Raw genomic sequence first — 24,014 nt, forward strand, 5'->3', positions numbered from 1 at the left:
GATTTCCAGAATCCTGTCTGCTGGCCTAGTCCATAGAGCTGAGACTAGGAAAAAACCAAAATAAAATAAAAGTAGGGGATCATGCAAAGAGCAGAGGTGGCCAGAATCTCATTCCTACCCGATTTATGGAGAAGCTTAAATACAGCATTGGTATTTTTTCAGGTTCATGCCCAATTCAAGTCTGTTTTTCCTATGTCATGCTCCGGTCAAAGAGGTAGATTTTAGCTCAACATAAAGAAGAAATTTCTAATGTTCAGAAATATCCCAAAATGGAGAGTGCTGCTAGAAGTCTTCAAGGAAAGGAAAGGCTGGGTAGGCACTTATTGGCTAGAATAACTTGTGTGTGTGTGTGTGTGTGTGTGTGTGTGTGTGTGTGTGTAAGTCTATTTCTCTCTCTTTCTCTGCCTTTCTCTGTATCTATATGCATATATATATGTGTGTGTGTATATATATATGTATATATATAAGTGCTTTAAAAAGATTATATTATTTGATCCTCACAACAATCCTTGTAATTGGGTGCAGTTATTATCCCATTTTACAGTTGAAGAAACTGAGTCAGACAGAGGTTAAATTACTTTCCCAGGGTCACAGAGGCAGTAAGTATATGAGGCCAGCTTTGAACTCAGGGCTTCCTGTCTCTAGGTCCACTGTACCTCAGAGTTGCCAGTGATGTAAAAGAGATTCTTATTCAGATGTGGAATGGTCTGGATAGTCCCCCAGGTCCTTTGGCGCTCAGAGATTCTGCGATTCCCAAAACAATGCTCTTATGTAACCCTCCAGTTCAGATAGTTTCCATTTCCTATCTCTCCTCTCCCAACTTCCAAACCCTTTAGCCTAGCACTCTCTGAAATCACCACCATGACTATGGAATTCTCCCTTACCCAAATCTTTCTCTCCAGTATGGTCAGTCCTTTCATTATCCCCTAAACAGATTCTGCTCATTCCTATTGTGGTCCTTGCTCTCTTGCCTGAGATGTCATCCTTCAGCACTACATTCAAACCCTACTAACTTTGGGAATTCCTCTTTGGCTCAAACTTCTCTGTGGAACAGAAAAAAAAATGAATCATTTGTCCAATGTCACACAGCGGGCTCGTGGCAGAGTCAGGATGATCCCGGGTCCCCTGGATGTTGTACAGTGCTATTGATACTCTGGCTGCCTCCCTCATGCAGGCAAATTGAGGATTTGCTAAGGGATTTAGGAATTGTGGTTGGATATGCTATATGAGCCAAGCAACATAAGCCCTGGCGATGTTAGCTCCCTAAGCCCTAGCCAATGAGTCATGTATCTATACTGGTTAAGTGAGGTCACAACACTTGAAAAATAATCATCTTTGGGGATTTTCCTTTTCTATGAGTCTCTGGAATCTGTCAGAACTCAAGACATTAAGTGTGCTTTGGGGCTGGTTTGTTTATACACATGGCTCAGCCTTGGTTCATTGCTCACAGTTCACTAGGTGCAGTACAGACTGTACCAGATATGTGGTCTTTGCCCTTATGCACTTCCCTGTCTTGAGCACCCCTCTTCTGTATGGATTTACACTTGGTGATGATGAAGGAAAAATAGCTTTTTTGCTTAGGAAAGTCTGAGAATAAGGAGTGCCTTAGGGGAACTTATAGAAGTAAGAGGGGGAGAAGGAGGTAGTCCTTGTCCCTAGGATAGATCTCGTTATTATGAAACTTGAAGGGGAGATCATAACAACCTTTGAGAATTGCTGCACCTTTTTGTAGTAGCAAAAAACTGAGAACAAAGTAGATGCCTGAAAAAACTGTTGTACTTAAATAGAATGGAATGTTACTCTGCTGTAAGAAATTATGAATATGAAGAATTCAGAGAAACATTAGAATACTACCATGAACTGATACCAAGTAGGAAGAGTTGGAAAAACAATATAATGATTATAACAGTATATAAATATATAGAAAGAAAACCTAAAAGCAAAGGGCATGTTGTTTTTTAACTTCTTTTTTTCCTTTTTTTTTTTTTTGTGAAGCAATGAGGGTTAAGTGACTTGCCCAGGGTCACACAGCTAGTAAGTGTCAAGTGTCTGAGGCTGGATATGAACTCAGGTCCTCCTGAATCTAGAGCTGGTGCTTTATCCACTACATCACCTAGCTGCCCCCCTTTTTTCCTTTTAAACAAGCATTTATTTTCTCTCTTTTTACTTCTATTGAACAACAACAAAAGGAAGTAAAAGAAATTCCTTGTAACAAATAATGCATTGTATAGGAGAGCAAATCCTCTTGATGGCAATGTCCAAAAATATGTCTTATTCTTAATTTTGAATCCATCACCTCTTTGACAGGAAAAAGGTAGCTTGAGGGGGCAGCTAGGTGGTGCAGTGGATAAAGCACCAGCCCTGGATTCAGGAGGACCTGAGTTCAAATCCAGCCTCAGACACTTGACACTTACTAGCTGTGTGACTCTGGGCAAGTCACTTAACCCTGATTGCACCACCAAAAGAAAAAAAAAGGTAGCATGCTTCATCTTCAGTCCACTTATGGTATACTTTATTACTGCATTGATGAGAATTCTAAAGTTTTTCAAGGTTGTTTTTCTTTATTGTGTCATTGTATAAATTGTTCTGGTTCTGCTCACCTCACTCTGCATCAGTACATAGAGGTCACTGCAGTTTCTAAAACTGTCCATTCATTATTTCTTATTTCATAATAATATTTCATTACATTCATCTGAAATTATTTGTTTAGTCATCCACTCACCAGGTGGGTATTCCCTTTGTAACCAGTTTTTGGTTACTATTAAAGGAACTGATTTATTATTTTTTTTACATATAGGTCTTTCCCCACTTTCTTTGATCTCTTTGTGTATATATACCTTGTAATGGTAGTACTGGGTCAAAGTGTATGCACAACTCAGTAACATGTTGGGCATAGTTTCAAATTTCTTTGCATAGTGGCTGGACTGATATGCACTTCTACCAACAATGCATTCGTATGCCTTGTTTTTCTATTGTCCCTCCAAAATTTTTCACATTATTTTTTTATTGTTTTTGTCAATCCAATGGCTGTGAAGTAGAAGCTCGGGGTTGTTTCAGTGTACATTTTTCTAATTATTAGTGATTTGGAGCATTTTTCACATCATGGCTGGTGTCTTGGATTTCATCCTACAACAACTTGCTTTTAATATTTTTTGACCATTTATCAATTGAAGAATGACTCTTATTCTTTTAAATCTGAATCAATTCCTTATGTGTCTTGGATATGAGATCTTTATTGGAGAAACTCAATACAGAAATTTTCTACCCAGTTACTGGTTTCCCTTCTAGTATTAAGTGTGTTGGTATTGTTTATGCAAAAACTTTAAATTTTTATATAGTCAAGATTGTCCACTTTATCCTCTGTAATTCTCCCTTTCTTTTATTTGGTCATGAACTCTTCCCTGATCCATAGAATAGGAAGAATTTTCCCCCCTTGTTCTTCTAACTTGCTTATGATGTCACCTTTTATATCTAAGTAATATATCCATTTGGAGTTTATATTGTTCTATAGTGTGAGATGTCGGTCTAAAACCTCATTTCTGCTAGATTGCTTTCCAGTTTTATTGTTAGATTTTTTTATTGAAGTGAGTTCTTACTACATTTATTGAGAACTTTGGGTTTGTAAAACATGAGGCTACTATGTTCTTTTGCTTAAGTATATTATTTTCCTAACCTGTACTACTGATTTCTCTATTTCTTAACCAGTACCAAAATGCTTTGACAATCACTATTTATAGTATAGTTTGAGATTTGGTGCTGCTAGGTTCCTTTCTTTTCCCTGTTTTATCACTACTCCTCTTGAAATTCTTGATATTTTGTTTTCCTAGGTGAATTTATTATTGTTTTTCTAGTTCTAAAAATAATCTTTTGGCAGTTTGACTACTGTGGCACTGAATAAGTAAATTAATTTAGGTAGTGTTGTCATTTTTATTATATTGGGATGACCCACCTATGAGCAATTAATATTCCTCTATTTTTTATCTCTCTAAAGAATGTTTTGTAGTTGGAATACTATGTAATTATAATCACTCAGCTTGTCCCCAAAAGAAGAGATTTTTTAAAAACTACCCCCTCCCTATTTTGCTGAATTGGGGGATCATGGATATGGAATACTACATACACTGCACTGTTTAGATGAACTGCTTTTAAAATTTTTGTTGTTACATTGGATGTCTCTTTGGGTAAGGGAAGGAGGTGGGACATACTTGGAAATGAAGGGATATGGAAACAAAAGATATCATTTTTTTTAATTGTTGGAATTTTTTTAAAAGGTGATGTTCCTTTCAAACCAGATTTTGCCCCTTCTGGGCATATAATCCAGGTTCCTTAATTATAGAAAGAGATCTCAAATATAACAAAATATTCATAGCACTTTTGGGGGGTGGTGATGGTAGTAGTAGTGATAGCAGCACCAGCACCAGCAGCACCACAAAGAACTAGAAATAACATGGATGTCCATTGTCTGTGGAATGACTGAACATACTATAATATTTGAAGGTTGTTCAATCATTTCAGTTGTGCCTAATTTTTCGTGACCTCATTTGAGGTTTTCCTGGTAAGGATACTAGAGTGGTTTGGCATTTCCTTCACAGGCTCATTTTACAGATGAGGAAACTGTGGCAAACAGGGTGAAGTGACTTGTCCAGTGTCACAAGGGTAGTAAGTGTCTGAGGCTGGATTTGAACATAGGAAAATGTCTTCCTGTCTCCAGATCCAGTACTCTATCTGCCCCTATGTGCCCAGCACCTAGCTGCCCCAATATTTGTAAGTAGTAGAATATTATTGTACAAGAGCAGATTTGTAACAATTAAGCTGAGCAGAACCAAGATGATATATGTGACACCAATAATGTATATGAAAAGAACACCAAAATAACAGTTTGCTGCATCCCTGAATTTTAATGCCCATTCTTGGCCCTGAAAAGGCCAAAAAGGAAATGCACCTTCTTTTCTTTGGAGAAGTCAGAATCTCTAGCGAGTGCAAAATGTTGAATAATCTGGCAGACTTAGTTACTGTGTCTCTTGGTCTTATAGAACTCTTTTGCTTTGTTACAAGGGAGAGGGTATGCCCAACTGATAGTGTAAGATTAGGAACAGGTCTCCATGGGACTACATACATTTCCAAACTATGAGGCTGAGTTCACACTCTGCTTTCTAACACTAGCTCCCTTTTGTAGCTTGTCTTCTATTAAAATATAAGCTTTGTAAGGGCAGGGACTGAATCCTTGCTTTTATTTGAATTTTTACACCCAGTACAGGGCCTGGCATGCAGTAAGTACTTGAAAGTGCTTTTTTCATTCATTCATTCATTCATTCATTCATTCATTCATTCATTCAGTCAGTCAGTCAGTCAGTCAGTCAGTCAGTCAGTCAGTGATTGATTGGGGGGATGTGAAGAAGGGTAGGAGGGAGTCAGTGAATCTGTGCTTGTGAACTGGCATCTGATGATAAGGAGTGAAAGGGGGTGCTCACCAGAGGATGAATTTCCTAAAAGGAAGGACCATGTTAGGTTCCTCTAACTTGTCTGGGTTTGTATTTGTCACAAATTGTAACTTCCTATGACCCACCAAACCCACATATAAATAATCACCTCCTCTTCCCCCCAAAAGATTCTGTTATCCATGCTAGAGGGTGGGATTGTCTGGCATATCAAGCTAGGACCACATAAACAACCCAAACACTTCTCTGATTCATTGGCTCCTGGGCACTGCATTTAGAAAGAAAGAGAGAAGCTAGTGAAGGGGAAGTCCCTGGTTCCCCCATTCCAGGGAGTGTATAAAGAGTCTTAATCACCTTAGAATGACCAGGCATGCAGATGACTAGCTGCCTGCTTAGAGTAGGGATGGGGGTGGGAGTGCCAGGTAGTATGGACCTACCCATCATTGTACCCTGCCCCTTTGCTGCCTACTTTCCCCTCCATGAAAGAACATGAGCCTTGGGAGGGGGACAGGACAAGTGAATGCCACACCCCTGGTTTGAATACTGCCTCCCCTCTCTAAGTTTGGTGTTAACAAGGGGTTATTGGGAGTTTGTGTCAGGGTCAGGGAATAGGAGTCTTCCTTGCCACCCATATAGGCAAGAATTTTTGCAGAAGGAGGGAAAATTTCAGTAGATCTTGGAATGAAGGGAGAGGAAGGATATTGAAGTTGTATTTCTCCCCTAATACAACAGCTTATTTATAGAAGCTGGAGCCCCTGAAATCAGCATATACACTCCCCACCCCACACTCACTTTTGAGGACATTTCCCCCCATCAGTTCTATGAATAGATTTTCCTTTTAAGCAGAATTTGTTGAGAAGCCCAGAGAAAGTAATGCTGAAAGTTGAGTTAATGATGACTCTTTAGACCCTTGAAGAATTACTACCCAAGAAGACAGTGGTTCCATCACTAAGGAAGTGTGTGAGGTTATGGCAGAAAGGATTAAGGTCAGTTACAAGGAAAAACTTGCAAAGAGAGGGCTACTAAGATGGAGGCAGGAATGGAAAGGCAAAACCTATATCAGAGACCTTGATCTGACATTAATGAATGTCATATTGTATTCATAGTATCAAAGTTTTAGAGCTGGAAGGGACTGAGGGAATCATCTACTCTAGCTCATTTATTTTATAGATGGGGAAACTGAGGTCCAGAAAGGTTAACTGACTTACCCAAGGTCACACAGCAAATAGAAGAAACAAAATTTGATCCGAGATCTTCTGAGTCTAAATCCAACACTCTTTGAACTACCCCAGGGGGCCTGTTTCCAGTTTATCTATCTATTTTAAAAAAGAGGCTTTTTGATAAAAAGAAAATAAGCATTTATCAAATGACTACTATGTGCCTGGGACAATATTAAGTTCCTTAGCAATATCATCTCATTTGATTCTCACAACAACACTGGAAGGTAGATGCTGTTATCCCCATTTTACACTTGGGGAAATTGAGGCAGACCATGGTTAAGTGACTTGCCTACAGTCATACATCTCGTAAATATTTCAATTCGAGGCCGGATTTGAATATAGGTCTTCCAGCACTCTATCTAGGTACCACCTGGCTGCCTGAGGAGAAGATGATCATTGAGTTCTCTTCCAGATCCAGGATTATGCATTAGAACAGTCTTTGTGTCTCCAGCACCATACTTTGCATGTATGATCACAGATTTACAGCTAAAAAGGCACCTTAGAGACCACCCAAGGCAACCCCCTCATTTTATAGAGAAAAAACCCTTAAGTCCAGAGAAGTTAGATGATTTTCCAATGGTCACAAAGAAAGTAAATGGCCCAGGTAGGATTTGAATCCACTTTGGGCACCAAATCTATTGCTTTGCTGGTTTCTCCCCTAGAGAGCTTTCAAATTGGGAGAGATCTTTATGGCATTAGATAGTGTGAGGGTTAGTATTTTGTTAAAGAAGAGGTTCAGAGATGTAATTTTGGGGTAATTTAATCATTTTATTAATAATGCTAGCATTTTAATAAAAGGATGGTCATTTGGCTATCTCTCAGACCAAAGACAATCATGGGGGTGGACTCACAGTTTTTATGCCCTTTGAAGAGTAGGTGTTCCCTAGGGTGGTAGTCAACTTTGATTGGTTAACGATAATGAGAGAATGAATATTACAATGAGGGGCTGGACCTGTTCAAATGAACTTTGGTTATGTCATTTAATTCTTAAGTTATTTATCCCTACCCAAACATGAGCAGAACACAATGGCTACACCCCTTGTATGGAGTCTGGATAGAGGAGAAGTTTAGCTCAACTTTCAGAGATTGAGGTCTTGAAATGAGGACAAAAGAAAAAAAGCAGAAATCTATATCTTCCCAAACCATTGGTTATTAATGATCATTTATCTCGGTAGTGTGCCTGGAAGCAGAGCCGGGGGTCGGGGGTAGGGTGGTAAAACTGGATGCAGAAAGGACAGAGGAATGGACTGTGATAAAAATTTTTCATGAATCCCACCCTGGTTCCAACGGACTACATGTTGAATGAAGAACAGACACCTGGTTCAGGAGGGAGACAGGGGCAATTGCCCATGATTCTTCACTGTCTTGGAAAGGCAGGAGCCCAAGTTTTTGAGACACCTTCTCATCGCAGTCCTGCTGCACTTGGGCATTGTGTGCTGCTCACGGAGGCTGCCACAATATTATTTGATTGTTTTGACATCTCAGACAATTAGTGAGAATAAGTTAAAAATAACCCTCCTCCCCACCTTAGATCAGTGTCATTTTTCTTTTGTCTCCTTTCTTCCTGAAGGGAGTTTCTGCTGGCCTATTCAAGAAACAGGGGGAGGAGTGTTCATACATTTTTAATTTCCAAGCCAAGCTGGGGATGAATGTAAACAAAACAGTAGATGAAGGGAGCCAACAGAAACTGTGGGAGACTTTGGGTGCTTTTGATGCTTTATTGGGGGTAGAGATGTTCTTAAGTCAAGTAGAGAGAAGAATAGATTTCTTCATAGGCATAATTTTTAGGGTGGAAGATGGTGCAGCCACAAATGTCTGTTCCTATATAAAGCTCTGATTAAGCTAGGTGGTGAAGTGAATAGAGTACTGGGCTAGAGAGTCAGGAAGACCTGAATTCAAATCTATCCTCAGGCACTTACTAGATATGTGAGTCTGGACAAGTCAGTTAACCCTGTGTGCCTCAATTTCCTCATCTGTAAAAGGAACTGACAGACTACTCCAGCATATCTGCCCAGAAAACCCCAAATGGGGTCACGAAGAGTTGGACACAACTGAACAACAAATAGCGGAAAGAACACTGGCTCAGAGGTGCTGCATTCAAATATCCCCTCATACCCCATTGCTTAGTGCCTGTATGACTTTGGTGAAGTCACTGTAGCATCCTTAAGCCTCAGTTTCCTTACCTGTAAAATGGGGTGATTGGACTAATGGTTTTTGATGTTCCTTCAAGCTCTGGATCTATGATCATATGATTATCTTTTTGTGGTTTAGTTGTCTTTCAGTTGTGTGCTATTTTTCATGACACCATTTGGGGTTTTCTTGGCAAAGATACTGTAGTGGTTTGAAATTTCCTTCTCCACCTCATTTTACAGATGAGGAAACCGAGGCAAACAGTTTTTTTCTTTTTCTTTTTTTTTTTTTTTTAGTGAGGCAATTGGGGTCAAGTGACTTGCACAGGGTCACACAGCTAGTAAGTGTTAAGTGTCTGAGGCCACATTTGAACTCAGGTCCTCCTGACTCCAGGGCCAGTGCTCTATCCACTGCACCACCTAGCTGCCCCGAAAACAGATTTAAATGACTTGCCTAAGGGAACACAGGTAGTACACATCTGAGGTTGGATTTGAACTCAGAAAGATGAATCTTCCTGACTCCAGTCCTGGTGGTGTTCTCTCCCCTCTGCAATCTATCTACCTGTATGACTGCCTCCTAAACCCTTCTCAGTTTGGGAGTCTGATCGGTTTGGATAATGTTGAATGATCTTAGGTGTCTAGAAAGTGGTGATTGCCCTCCTCTCAGGGTTCCTACCCAGGACTGAGCTATGGTTTCTTCATCAAGATGGGGCTGGGCTTTCAAACCTCTTATGCAAGAAGGAGAATAAGGCCAGAACAATTTTTTGCGTTAACCCCTCACTCCTCATATATTTAGCCTGTGAAGCTAAATATCCATAGAGATCATAACATTCCATGATTCTCCCCCCCCCCCTTAGCAGACTGACATTAACAACACCCCTGAACACACCTGCTTTTCTGCCCAGCAGATGACTATTGTATCAATATGCCTGCTGCCTGTTTGGATTTTACTTCGGAGGGACCCACCCTTCTCTTGCCCTCTGTAATTGATTTATATTCTAAGCTGGTGTGCTGCTCTGGTCTCCCTCTCTTTGTCTTCTTGTGGGCATCTCCACCCTGCACTCCCCAAACTAAAGTGTTCAACTAATTGCTTGTTAACTGACTTAATTGCCTTTTAACTGACCCACTAAGGAACTCTCCTTTTGCTTCTCAGAACGCCTATGTGAACATCAACCGCATCATGTCTGTGGCCTCCCGACTGTCGGAAGCAGGTCATTATGCTTCCCAGCAAATCAAACAGATCTCCACCCAATTGGACCAGGAATGGAAGAGCTTTGCAGCCGCCCTAGATGAGCGAAGCACCATCCTGGCCATGTCTGCCGTTTTCCACCAGAAAGCCGAGCAGGTGAGAGACAGCCGGATATACTTGGGGAATGGGCTTCTGAGAGGGATGGAGGTAGCAGGGCAGGATTGAGTCACACAATTGTACTGAGGACCATTTGACATGGAACAAGAAAGGAAACTTGGAGTGGTAGAAAAAAGAGCCCTGAATGTCTATCGAGAGAGCTGAGTTTTATCCCCAGTCCCATGCTTAGTAAGTGGGTGGCCCTAAGGAAGTTACTGGACTTCTCAGAATTTTAGCCTCCCCATCTGTGTGATGGGCTTTCTTTACCACCTACTTCAGGGTTGCTATGAAGAAAGAGTTGTGCTTAATGAGTACTAGTGATTATTACTAATAGGGAGTAGTCAAAATGGTCCCTTTTATTTATTTTATTAATAATATAACTTGAGGGGGCAGCTAGGGGGCGCAGTGGATAAAGCACCAGCCCTGGATTCAGGAGTACCTGAGTTCAAATCTGGCCTCAGACACTTGACACATACTAGCTGTGTGACCCTGGGCAAGTCACTTAACTCCCACTGCCCCACAAAAAAAAAAATAATATAACTTGAAACAAAATTTCAATGTTTGGTCATTTTCCCCACTGTAAGAAAGCGTCAGACTGGGTGATCACAGGATGGGATTATGGGGTCATAGATTTAGAGCAGGAAGTGAACTCACAGATCATCAAGTCTAATACCCCCCCATTTTACAGGTGAGGAAACTGAGGCCCAGGGTCACTCACCTAGTTAAATTTCTGAGGCAGGATTCAACCCTACACTCCAACACATTATCTCCTCCCCAACATTTTCGTCAAAAATGTGTACCCGGGTGGTAAGGAGAGAGGAGCAAGACCTATGTGTCTGCAGTTCATAGGGAAGCCATCCAAGGGTTATTATATATTAGGGATCCTTCCCACACTATGTAACAGTTCATCAGGATGTGACAGCAGGGCCCTATGAGTATTTGTTTGCTGGTCCTCTTCACATGTATCCGTCTTAGTTTTGTCGTTGAGTTGTTTTGGTTGTCTGATTCTCCATGACCCCTTCTGGAGTTTTCTTAACAGAAATATTAGAATGGTTTTCCATTTAACAAATGAGGAAACTGAGGCAAACAGGGTGAAGTGACTTATCCAGGGCTACACAGTCTGTAAGTGTCTGAGGCTGGATTTGAACTCAGTAAGAAGGGTCTTTCTGTCTGATTCCAAGCCACAGTGTTCTATCCACTGCACCACCAGGAACCAGAAGTCTACAGAGGCAGGAAGCACATGTGTATCTTCACCTGAGTAGCCTACAAAATAGCATTTGTGTAGACACAGGAAATGACCCAGTGGATCACTGGATAACAGTTGGAGGACTGTTTCAGGTTTAGAAACAAGGGGAGTTGTACCCTACTACAATCCCACCCCACTTCCACTCTTTTGCAGCTCTTGGTTCAAAAATCATCCAGAAGAACTAGAAGGATGGCAGGGAACAGCAGAAAAAACAGTGGTTTGGGAGTCAAAGGGCCTGGGTTTGAATCCCACATCTGTCACTTAATATCTATATAATCTTGGGCAAGATTATACTCTCTGTGCCTCAGTTTCCCCATATATAAAATGAAGTTGGACCAGATTGCTTCTTCCATATCCAAGTCTATATTCCTGCTCTCCCCTTGAAAGAATCACTACCCCTGCTCCTTGCCCTGAGCATCCTCATTCATGAGACGCAACATGGTAGTAGAATGAGAACTGGACATGTTTTCAGGAGTCTGTAGAGATTTGCAGGGACAGATCACTTCACCTTTTCAATCTTGTTTCCTTATCTGCAAATTGAAGGGATTGGACTGTGTAACTTCTAAGGTTCCTTCTTAGCTCTGAATTGAAGATACTGTATAAATACCACTTATCATCACTAGCAATGTATCTATAGAACAAATCATATCTCCTCTCTGGGCCTCAGTTTCCTCATTTTTAAAATAAGGGGGGAGTTGACCTCACGGATCTTTAAGATCCCTTCCAGTGCTAACTCTGTGCCAGTCTCTGACTGTCCATTTTTCTGCATAGATCACTTGGTGTGGGGGAGAGCGGGAAAGGGGAAGGCAATTTCAGATTTCCCTTCCACTGGCACATGCCTCCTTTAGGCTTAAGGCATGAACACAAGACCCCTTCCAGGATTTTTCACTATACAGCATGTTTGCAGTGGGGTAACAGTCACCAAGATGCCACGGAACACATGAGATTGATTACTGGGTAAAATCCAGCCCTTTTTTCGGAATTGCTAAGATATGACCTAATATGATTTAAGCGGAAAAAATGGAAAGGGAGAGGGAGAAGGAGAGGGAGAGGGAGAGGGAGGGAGGGGGAGAGAATAAGGAAGGAGGGAAGGAAGGAAGGAAGGAAGGAAGGAAGGAAGGAAGGAAGGAAGGAAGGAAGGAAGGAAGGAAGAAAGAAAGAAAGAAAGAAAGAAAGAAAGAAAGAAAGAAAGAAAGAAAGAAAGCTAAAGGATGAAAGGTGCCAACACGGAGGCTAAAACTTAAGTGCTTACAGGCAGAGTCAAGGCTAGGCTTTAACTGGTGCAGTTATTTTTTGTTTGATGTTTCCTGGCTTGAGCTGATTTGAATCAGAAGCAATTTTCTTGATATCTATTTTTTTTACTGTGAGTTCTTCAGGTATTACCATAGCCCTCCCCAATCTGTTAGCGAAAGCCATAAACCACGCTTCTCTTCATCTGAAAAAGCCATCCCTGACTGTCCTTTCAATACATTTATTTAGGTAGCTTTTTATTATCCCACAGGAGCTATTCCAGGCAATGGGATAAAAAGGTATTTAGGCGATTAATTTAAATGGAGCTGTGCCCCCACTAGAGAGGAACCACGTATAGATGCACTCCAAGCCATTGGTTGGAAGCCTGCTTATGTTTTTAAATGGTATCTTTTTTTTTGCCCAGTTTACCAGAAAGATTTCACTGGACTCGTCAGTTGTATGTGGAGATCCATGCCCTTGCATGGTTGTTAATTTTTGTTCATTTGATACCTCTGTCAAATTGTACATTACATGTCATATGACCAAGAGCACTGCATAGTTAATGGAGAGCTGGATTCAAAGCCAGAGGCAGCTGGTGATGCAGTGGCCAGAGCTCTGGGCCTGGAGTCAAAGAAGACCTGAATTCAAATCCAGCCTCAGGCACTTACTAGCTATGTGACCTTGGGCAAGTCACTTCACTTCTATTTCCTCAGTTTCCTCAACTCTATAAATTAGGGATAATAACAGTATCTATCTCGTAGGGTTGTTGCAAGGATCAAATGAGATGATATTTATAAAGTGCTTAGTATAGTGCCTGCACAGAGTAGATGCTACATGAATGCTTATTCCCTTCCTTTCCCCCTCTCTGACACATACTGACTTGAACAAGTCAAAACTTTAGGAAATTCTCTAAAACTTTAAATCACAGACCAAGTGCCAACCTACATTGCTAGAGAGAATCTTCTTGCTATACCAGTGAAATCACAGATCCGGTCCCTATTCCTGTTCCCCTAATTCACTATATAGATACATGGTGTCCAGTGGTATTGAACTAAAATAGAAATGGATCCTTCAGGGCCACATATTAACATAGAAAACCACAAATAAATATTATATACATTGAATTGTAATTTCATTTATTTTGTTAAACATTTCCAAATTATATTTTAATCTGGGGCACTGAGGAATTCTAGTTCTCAACCCTGGTATACACCCCAACTGCCACCCCACTCCCACACAGATGAGCAAGAAGGTTGCAATCCTTCCTAAAGTGTTCCTTGACTTTCCTCTGCCTTCATTATGAGAACCAATGGATTTTTTGTTTCTACTGTTGAATTTTGAAGCCTATAGGAATCTCAATATATTCTTGGAGTTCTTTATGGGACTTCTGGATCCTTGGAATGCTTGATACTTGCCTTCCTGACCCAATATATACATACGAAAAAGCATTATAATCACCCCTACATATGCTACACATTTGTAAGTGAGATGCAGCTATAAGGTATCAAGATCATTTGCCAAAGACATCTATGATGATTTCATTGCTTTATAGTCATACGGCAAATGGAAAGGACATGAATATGTCTGTCTGTCTCTCTGTCTGTCATCTAGATATACATCCGTCCATCCATTTATCCATCAATCTATCCTTTCATCCATCCATCAATCATCCATCTATCATCTATCTATCCATTCATCCATCCATTTATCCATCTATCATCTATCAATTACAGCCATCCATTAATCCATCCTTCTATCATCTATCATCTATCTATCCATCTATCCTTCCATTCATCCTTCTATCTATCATCCATCTGTCTGTCTATCTATCTATCTATCTATGAAGCAACATGGCATAGTATATAGTGAACTGGTCTCATAGTCAGGATTTAAGACCTGCCTCTTATACATACCATCCCTTTGACCACAGGCAAGTCACTTATGTCTGCATGTTTAGGCAGTCCTATAAGACTGTTCTTGCTTGGTGGTTTCAGTCATGTCTGATTCTTCATGGCTCCATTTTGGGTTTTCTTGGCAGAGATACTGGAGTGGTTTGCCATTTCCTTCTCCAGCTCATGTTACAGATGAGGAAACTGAGGCAAACAGGGTTAAGTGACTTGCCCTGAGTCATACAGGTAGGAAGTGTCTGAGACCATGAGTCTTCCTGACTTCAGGCTAGGCACTCTGTGCACTGCACCACCTAGTTGTCCATCTTTTAAGATTATAAAATTGCAGACTCCCTCTTTGCATTATCAGACGGAATCTCCCTAAATCAAAAAATAATAACTATAGAACAAAGCCACATGTACATCTCTCTCTCTCCCTCCCTCCCTCCCTCTCTTTCCCTCTTTCTCTCTTTCTCTACACACACACACACACACACACACACACACACACACACACACACACACACACACACACACACACACAAATTTACATACCAGTCTAGGAGCCAGAAAAACCTGGGTCCAAGTCTTGGCTCATACTACCTGTGGGACCATTTTAGCATAACCTCTTAGCTCGCTAGGCAGCTCCCTAAGCCTAGAAGGTACAGAAGGGTTGCTAGTATGCATTGGTTAAGGGAGCTTCCATACCAAAAATTCTCCATACTTATGAAATCTACCTAGACCAAATATTTCCATATAGAACTGAATATCTATATATTCATAAATAAATTATTACATATATATAATATATAATATACCATATTTAGTATAATAGGTAGCATGTATATAAGCACTTTAAAGTTTGCAAAGCACTTTGTAAATATTTTCTCATTTGATCCTCACAACGGCTCTGAGAGGTAGATGCTATTATTATTTCCTTTTTATAGATCAGGAAACTGAGGCAGGCAGAGGATAAGTGACTTGCCCAGGGTCACACTGCTAGCAAATCTGCTAGTTTTTGAGGCAAGATTTGAACTCAGGCCTTCCTGACTTGAGGTTCAGTACTCAATTCTCATGTCTCCTAAGAAGTTAGTACAGTCATACATTATCAGGTGTGACTCACAGACTCAGTCTTTTAACTTGATAATCATGTTACTTATATACCCAGTAAAATACAAGCTCCTTAAAGGTAACAATTGTTCCTCATTTTGTCCTAGTCTCCCCAGTACCTAGCCCAGTGCCTTATTCACAATTGTTGCCTAGTAAATGCTTTTTGGAGTTAGATTGAATAGAAGATATGTATATGTGGAAATGAGTAGTGCTTTATAATGTATGTACCTTGGATTGGGAAGAGAAATCTCCCACACCCCAAAGGCAAAGACCAGGGACCCTCTGATCCTCCCAAAGGCTTCAGAATTCAACAGTGGAAATGAGAAATCCATTGGCTCTCTTAGTAGGGGTATAAGGAAGGAAATAGCTTGCCTCTGTCATCCTCTACCATATATGTTCTTACCACACACGCGGACAATAGGAGATCTCACAAGTGAAGCAAATTAGCCATCACAGGGCATTTTTACAATTATTTCTTGGTCATAATCTTTGCTGGTGGGAACTGCATTTTTCCAGCAGGTTAATCAACTTTATTGGAGAGCCCCTTAAGCAGTTCCCATCTGTTCCTAGTGTTTCATAAAGTAAGTGAACAGCTTCTTTCTGTGCCTTAGAACTCCTTTTATTTTCTTTATTTTTTTAAAGTCTAAAGCACCCAGTATTCCCAGGCAGGCTCCCATCCAAGTACTAAGCAGGCCCGACCCCACTTAGCTTTGGAGAGTACATGAGATTTCATGTGTTCAGGTGGTGTGGCCATAGACTAGAGGTCTTGAACTGAAACCCAACATCATAGATAAGCTAAACCTGAGGTTCTTAACCAATTTTTTTTTTTTTTGGTGAGGCAATTGGGGTTGACTTGCCCAGGGTCACACAACTAGTAATTGTTAAGTGTCTGAGACCAGATTTGAACTCAGATCCTCCTGAATTCAGGGCAGGTGCTCTATCCACTACACCACCTAGCTGCCCCCTTAACCATTTTTGTGCTATGGATCCCTTTGGCTGTCTACAGATCCTTTCTCAAAATAATTCTTTTCAAATAATTGAAGGAAATACTACATTTTGGCTAAAGGTTAACAAAGATAAAGCTGTTATTTTTGTTCCCCCATTTAAGTCCACATATTTCTAGAAGTTTAACTCCAGGTTAAGAACTCCTGACTTAAATAGACAGTAAGACAGGATGTAGCATCAACATGACAAACTTTGACTGTGCATATGACTTGAGTACAATCCATCAGCTGTCAATCTTTTGCCTTCATGGAGGGAATCAAAAATATGAACATACAGAATAATGTATGATAAAACATGATTTCTTTTTTTGGCTTTAGAATGTGCTTCTGTACAGACTTTTGAAAATGATACATTTACTCTTCAGAACACTTGAAACTATATAATGAAAGCACATTGTGAAAGGCTGCCCGGAGGAGCTGGGAAACTGTCCAATTTCTCCATTCAGTTTTAGTCTTGCCTGTAATTCAGTCCATGCTGGGAATAGACCTCTCTCCCTCAGACCGATGCAAAGCACCAACAGAGTTGTCCTCTTTGAAATCTTCCCTGAGAAGGGACTTCTTTCAGTACGTTTCAAAGGAATGCCCTACTGTAGCCCAAGTAAGAGGAAAAGGAAGTGTGACATGTCAACAAAGGCGAGTAATTAAACTGAATGCTTTCAGTAATTTGAAGTAAACTTGAAAGTAAGAGTTGGGACAGATTAGCAGAACAGTTCCTTGGACGTAAAGAAAAGCCACACTAATATTCTGTCCCAATTAGCCTGTATATCCAGGATTTTCTTCCAATAAAACCACCCCCTCCCAAAGCTTTTAATACTAATATAGAATGACAGCTAAGAAAATTTTCAGTGTCTGGAGCTTAGACAGAGATTCCATAATCCAGGAGCTGTCTCAGAATACCTCTCAAGTGTCAATCAATCATCTAGTATCTATTGATACCTATTACATGCCAGTCCCCATGCTAGACATTGGGGATTCAGAACCAAAGAAGGAAATGATCTCCTCTCTTAAGGAGTTTATATCTAACTGAGGAAAGGTTTACACTTATTGGTTATGAGTTGCTGTTGGAACTAAGTTTTGCCCCTTGTCAGAATCTCTCAAGGTCACTCTCTTTGTCTCTGGGGTGCCTGAGAGGATCATAGGATTTGGAGTTAGAAGGGGCCTAAGAATACATCTAGAACATACCTGCCTTAGAACACATCTTAGAACACACCTGCATTTTGTAGATGAAGAAATTGGGGCCTAGGGAAAAATGGCTTGGTCAAGTTACACATCTAGGAATTGGCAAAGCTTTGACTTGAGCTTTCTTGACTTCAAGTTTTGCCACTCTCTTTACTATACCAAAATGCCTCCCTTCTCCCTAACTTAATACCTTGTCTAATTTCAGTTCCTGTCAGGAGTGGATGCCTGGTGCAAGATGTGCAGTGAAGGTGGCCTCCCATCTGAAACACAGGACTTAGAACTGGCCATCCATCACCACCAGTCTTTGTATGAGCAGGTGACACAGGCCTACACCGAGGTAAGAACTGCATTTGCCTGGGGTGGGATATGGGGGTAACGGTGAGAAATAATGTAGGGGCTTGGGAAGTAAGACCAGCCACTGTGAAGTGAGTGTGGTGGGGATGGTACAGAATCCCTTATTATGACCAGAACCAGATTAAAATGTAACTGGGAATTATTTAACAAAATAAATAAAAAACACAATAGAACATAGATAACGTTAGTATGTGGTTTTCTAAGTCAATATGCAGTCCCAGAGGTCTTTCTGCACAGGTTAGCTTTTCTATTTCCTCAAAGGGCTATTATTCTCCTGGCATAGAAATGGAGACTTTGCTACTGGAATAAAAATTACTGGTAATCTAAATCACAGGGAGATTAAACCATTCAGTCAACTTCTTAGCTCTTGAATGTCAAGGCTTGGTGACGCTGGCCCAGGGTATCTTCAAAGTTAATTCTCAGTGCTGTTTTTGCCTTCTATTCTCTGCCCTAAGAGAATCACATCAGCTTCTCACCCTTATTTTCTCCCATTTGAAGGGAATTTTTACATCAATCTAGCAATTCCTAAACATTTACTACATTCTAGGCACTGTCTGGGAATATGAAGGCAGTGAATGAGGCAGTGAATGATAGAAGGAACTCATGTTCTACCTGGGGAGACAAGTACATATATAAGATTATACAGAATAAAAGTAGAGATAATGAATACAAAGTAGTTTGATACAGGGTAGTTTGGGAAAGATGTTACTAACAGTTGTGGGGATCAGGAGAGATCAAAGGAGATGGTGCTTGAACTGCATCTCGAAAGAAAAGGGGAATTCTGTGAGACAGAGATGAGGAGAGAGGGCATTCTGGACATGAGGGACAGCCAGTGCAAAGGAATTGAGAAGGGAGATTAAGTGTTGTCTGTGACAGAGAGAAAGCCAATTTGGATGGTTTGGGGAGTGTAAGGAGAGAAAAGGCACATTACAGTGCATAAGAGTGCCCCAGTATACGACTTTTCCTTCCCTAGAGTCCTATAAGACTAAACGTTCTAGGATTGGCCCTGTTTTTTCACATTGTGTGACTTTTATAAAGAACTAAGGCATCCTCTCCCATCCTTTCCCAACAAACCTTCCATCTAAGGTAGGTCACCCCCTGCCTTTTGCTAAGGTCCATAAGGATGAGAAGTATCTCGTTTTTACATTTGTATCCCTAGCAGCTAGCACAAATACGGGCACATAGCAAGCACTTAATAAGTTCTGATTGATTGATACACAGATAAGAAAGGTCTTATGTTCTTATGGAGGATGACTGAAGTCTTGACTATATCCATTGTTCCCTACTCCCTTTAACATAAAGTCAATGATCTGTCCTTCCTAACTGGCTAGCATGTTCTACGAAGATATTGGACTTCCTCTGCCTTCTATAGTCATTAGCTGCTCAGAGACAGGACAGCCATAGCTTAATGACTCTCAGGAACATATCCCCGAGTGCCTCCAACTCATCACCTTTCTTCTATCCCATCCTTGATAGAGAAATTGTATTGATTTTGACTCTGCTTCCTACTGGAATCTCAATTTAATTTTGCAGTCCAGCCACTATTTGCAACCTGACCTCTATCCCCATCTCCTGGTGGTCTGACTACTTGGTCACCTATTGTGTCAATGGACAGGGATGTCTCAATTCCTTTTTTGGAGAAAACCCAATTCCTTACCAGTAAGCATGTTTCTCCAAAGATGTATTGTCCCTGACAGTTGGCATGGCTTTCCCCTCTTCCCCTTAATTGACTCTTCAGACATGTCTCTAACAACTTTGCTTCTTTGCCTGACCCAAAGAATTGGCCCAAGTGGATTTTATGGTCACTCTAGAAGGCAAGAGCATGTGCTACCTTGTGGGTGATTGGATCCTCCAGATTGCTCCTATTTAAAAGAAAATAACTGATATAGATGAGATTGGTTGGTTGTTGTCCTTTGTATTTGAAGAGGACAAAAATGACATCACTTTGTTGGGGTCAAGGTACAGTGTGTCTGACTGTGTCTGATCAGACCAATATGAGCTGGTCTGGCACTGGTCAGGCACAAATAGTCCATATGAACAAATGATATTAAGTTTTCTTTAGCTATATAAACATTTTTTTGAGGGGGCAATGGGGGTTAAGTGACTTGCCCAGGGTCGTACAGCTAGTAAGTATCAAATGTGTGAAGCCAAATCTGAACTCAGGTCCTCCTAAATCTAGGGCCGGTGCTTTATCCACTGTGCCCCCTAGCTGCCCTCTAACTATATAAACATTAAGGGTAGAAGCACGATTCACAGTAGAAAGAGCAGTAGCTCTGATATCAGAAGACCTGAATTCACATCCTACTACCAAAGTGACCCTGGTAGAATCATTCCTACAGCCTCATTTCCTCATCTGTAAGACTAGCAAGCCAGAAGTCCTTTCCAACTTTAGATCTTTGCTCTTCTGTATAATAATCACATTTGAATCATAACTGTTTTCAGGAAGAAAGCTTAGAGACAATTTAATCCAATCCCTCCTTTTACAGATGAGAAAATTGAGACCTAGAAGAATGAAATGCCTTATCCTAGTTAGTGGCCCCACTGGGGTTAAGAATTGTCTCCTGACTCAGAGTCCTTGAGTTCTTTCTGGATTGTCTCTCACCTGTTTCCCATGGAACATAGCTGTGTTGTGCCTCATTACTCCTTCTAAACCTTTAAGTGATGGAGGGAAGAGTCATCAGCTGCCTCACCCAGCTGTGGACAGTGAGGTAGAGGGCATCATGAGAACATCCCTATTCCAAGCCATACTGCCCTGTATGATATCAAATCATTGAGAAGCATAATTGCTCAGAACTTGATGGGGTGAGCCCCCTGGGATTTGACCAGAAGAAAGGTAGCTTGTTCACCAGAACATTGGCTAGAGGGAGTTCCCATTGGATCATTCTGTAATATTCTCCTTTCCCCACTTCCCCTGACATTGAACCATATGGGGTAGGGTTGGCTGTGGGAAGGTATTTGATTTGACCGTTTTTGCCAGAAGCCTCCCTCAGAGTTTCTGACCCACTTTCCCTCAGAACTCCATCAGCTTGACTCTTTCCCATAGTCAACTGAAGGTGATAGCAGCCAAATCTGGGATCTTGAATCTTCTGCCAACTTATTGTCAGCAAAGGCAATATGTTATCAGTCTAGAGTTTACTACTAGAGTTATCATTCCATATTTTCATTTATTTATTTATTTATGGTGAGGCAATTGGGGTTACGTGACTTGCTCAGGGTCACACAGCTAGTAAGTGTCTGAGGCAGGATTTGAACTCAGGTACTCCTGAATCCAGGGCTGGTGCTTATCCACTGTGCCATCTAGCTGCCCCTGTCATTCCATATTAATTGTTTCTCTTGCATTCCTTTTTTGACCACCTCCCTCAAGGATTATGTGGGTCTCTTCCCTGCAAGCAGTATCCTTTTTCGATGGAGAAGAATGGTTCATAGTGCTATCAATCTGCCCATTGCTCCAGGGAATGGGGGAAAGAGGAGATTACCCTTAGATGAGTCAATAGTCCAATCCCTCTGAAGGTAGGGATGGCAGTGATTTAAACATATAAGAGGTAGTCTTTGTTCAAAATTTAGTTTCCATCTTTTATCCATTTCCTTAAGAAAGGACTTCTATTCTTTTTTCTATTTTATTTTCCCCACTTACATGTAAAAACCATTTTTAACATTCATTTTTCAAAAATTTTGAGTTCTAAATTCTTTCCTTCCCTCCTTCCCCACCCCCTCATTGAGAAGGCAAGCAACCTGATATAGCTTATACATGTGCAGTCATGCAAACCACATCTAGTTGTCAGTCATGTTGCGAGAGGAAACATAGACAAAAAATTCCAAGAAAAATAAAGAAAAAGTATGCTTTGATCTGCATTCAGATTCCATCATTTCTTTCTCTGGAGGTGAAAAGCATTTTTCATCATAAGTCCTTGGGAATTGTCTTGGATCATTGAATAGCTGTCATTCATAGTTGATCATCATATAATATTGTTGTCACTATGTATAATGTTCTCCTTGTTCTGCTCATTTTACCTTGTATCATTCCATGTAAGTCTTTCCAGGTTTTTCAGAGAGCAACCTGCTTGTCATTTCTTATAGTATAATAGTATTCCACCACAATCCACAACTTGTTCAGCCATTCCCCAATTGATGGACATTCCCTCAATTTCCAATTCTTTGCCACCATTAAAAGAGCTGCTATAAATAGTTGTGTACATATAATTCTTTTTCCTTTTTGAAATTTTAATCTCTTTAGGATATAGATGTAGTAGTACTATTGCTTGGTCAAAGGGTATGCCTAGTTTTATATAGCCCTTTGGGCTTAGTTCTAAATTGCTCTATAGAATGATTGGATCAATATACAACTCCATCAACAGTTCATTAGTGTCTTGATTTTCCCACATCTACTCCAACATTTGTCATTTTCCTTTTCTGTCATATTAGCCATTTTGATAAGTTGGGATGGTAGCTCAGTTGTTGCAATTTGCATTTATTCAATCAATAGTAATTTAGAGCATTTTCATATGATTATAGATAGCTTTGATTGCTTTGTCCAAAAACTACTTATTCATATCCTTTGATCATTTATCAATTGAGGAATGGCTCTTGTTATTATAAATTTAACTCAGTTCTTTATGTATTTGATAAATTATATCTCTATCAGGGAAATTTACTATACATTTTTTCACAGTTATGATTGTTCCTTTTCCCGACATCCTAATTTCCCTGTTTATCATACTCTCTCTCCTTTTAACCTGTCCATCCCCAAAGGTGTTTAGCTTTTGTCTTTTACCTACCCCAATCTGCCTTCCCTTCTATCACCATCCCCCCTCTTCTTTTATCCCCTTCCCTTCCTACTTTCCTGTAGAGTACGATAGGTTTCTATACCCAACTGAGTGTGTATGTTATTCCCTTTTTGAGCCAATTCCAATGAGAGTAAGGTTCACTCACCCCCCCCATTCCCCTATTTTCCATTGTAAAAGCTCTTTCACATCTCTTTTATATGAGATAATCTATCCCATTCAACTCCTCCCTGTCCCCTTCTCCCAGTACATTCCTCTTTCTCACCCCTTAATTTAAAATTTTTAGATAATCATATTCATCATATTCAACTCATACCCATACCCTCTGTCTGTGTATACTTCTAAATACCCTAGTCATTAGAAAGTTTTAGGATTTACAAGTATCATTTTCCTCTGTGGGAATATAAACCATTTAGCCTTATTGAAACCCTTATGATTTCTCTTTACTGTTTGCCTTTTTATGTTTCTCTTGAGTTTTGTATTTGAAAGTCAAAATTTTTATCTAGCTCTGGTCATTTCATCAGGAATGCTTGAAAATCTTCTATTTAACTGAATGTCCATTTTTCCCCTGAAGGATTATATTTAGTTTTGCTGTTTAGGTGATTATTGGTTGTAAATCCCAGTTCCTTTGCCTTCTGGAATGTCATATTCTAAGATCTGTGATCCTTTAATGTAGAAACTGCTACATTGTGTGAGCCTAACTGCAGCTCCATGATATTCAAATTGTTTCTTTCTGGTTGCTTCCAGTGTTTTCTCCTTGATGTGGGACCTCTGGAATTTGGCTATAATATATCTGGTAGTTTTCATTTTTTAATCTCTTTCAGTAGGTGGTCAGTGGATTCTTTCAATTTCTATTTTGTCCTGTGCTTCTAGAATATAAAGGCAATTTTCCTTGATAATTTTTTGAGAGGTGATGTCTAGGGTTTCTTTTTTATCATGCCTTTCAGGTAGTCAAATAATTTTTAAATTATCTTTCCTAGATCCATTTTTAGGTTAGTTGTTTTGCCAATGAGATGTTTTACATTTTCTTCTATCTTGTCATTCTTTTCATTTTGTCTTATTATTTCTTGATGTCTCCTAAAGTTATTAGCT

At 40.2% G+C, this 24,014-nt stretch overlaps 1 protein-coding gene across 10 annotated transcripts in view; it reads left to right on the forward strand.

The window, feature by feature from the left end:
* Positions 1-24,014, forward strand: part of KALRN (kalirin RhoGEF kinase) — a 991,119-nt gene that overhangs the window by 421,164 nt on the left and 545,941 nt on the right. For all 10 annotated transcript variants that reach the window (XM_043992602.1, XM_043992601.1, XM_043992603.1 and 7 more), the window contains 2 exons: positions 9,941-10,132; positions 17,993-18,124. In XM_043992602.1, coding sequence (XP_043848537.1) covers positions 9,941-10,132; positions 17,993-18,124 — 324 coding nt within the window. The remainder of the gene's footprint in view (positions 1-9,940; positions 10,133-17,992; positions 18,125-24,014) is intronic.

Source organism: Dromiciops gliroides, chromosome 3, assembly GCF_019393635.1.
Source record: "Dromiciops gliroides isolate mDroGli1 chromosome 3, mDroGli1.pri, whole genome shotgun sequence".
NCBI lineage: Eukaryota > Metazoa > Chordata > Mammalia > Microbiotheria > Microbiotheriidae > Dromiciops > Dromiciops gliroides.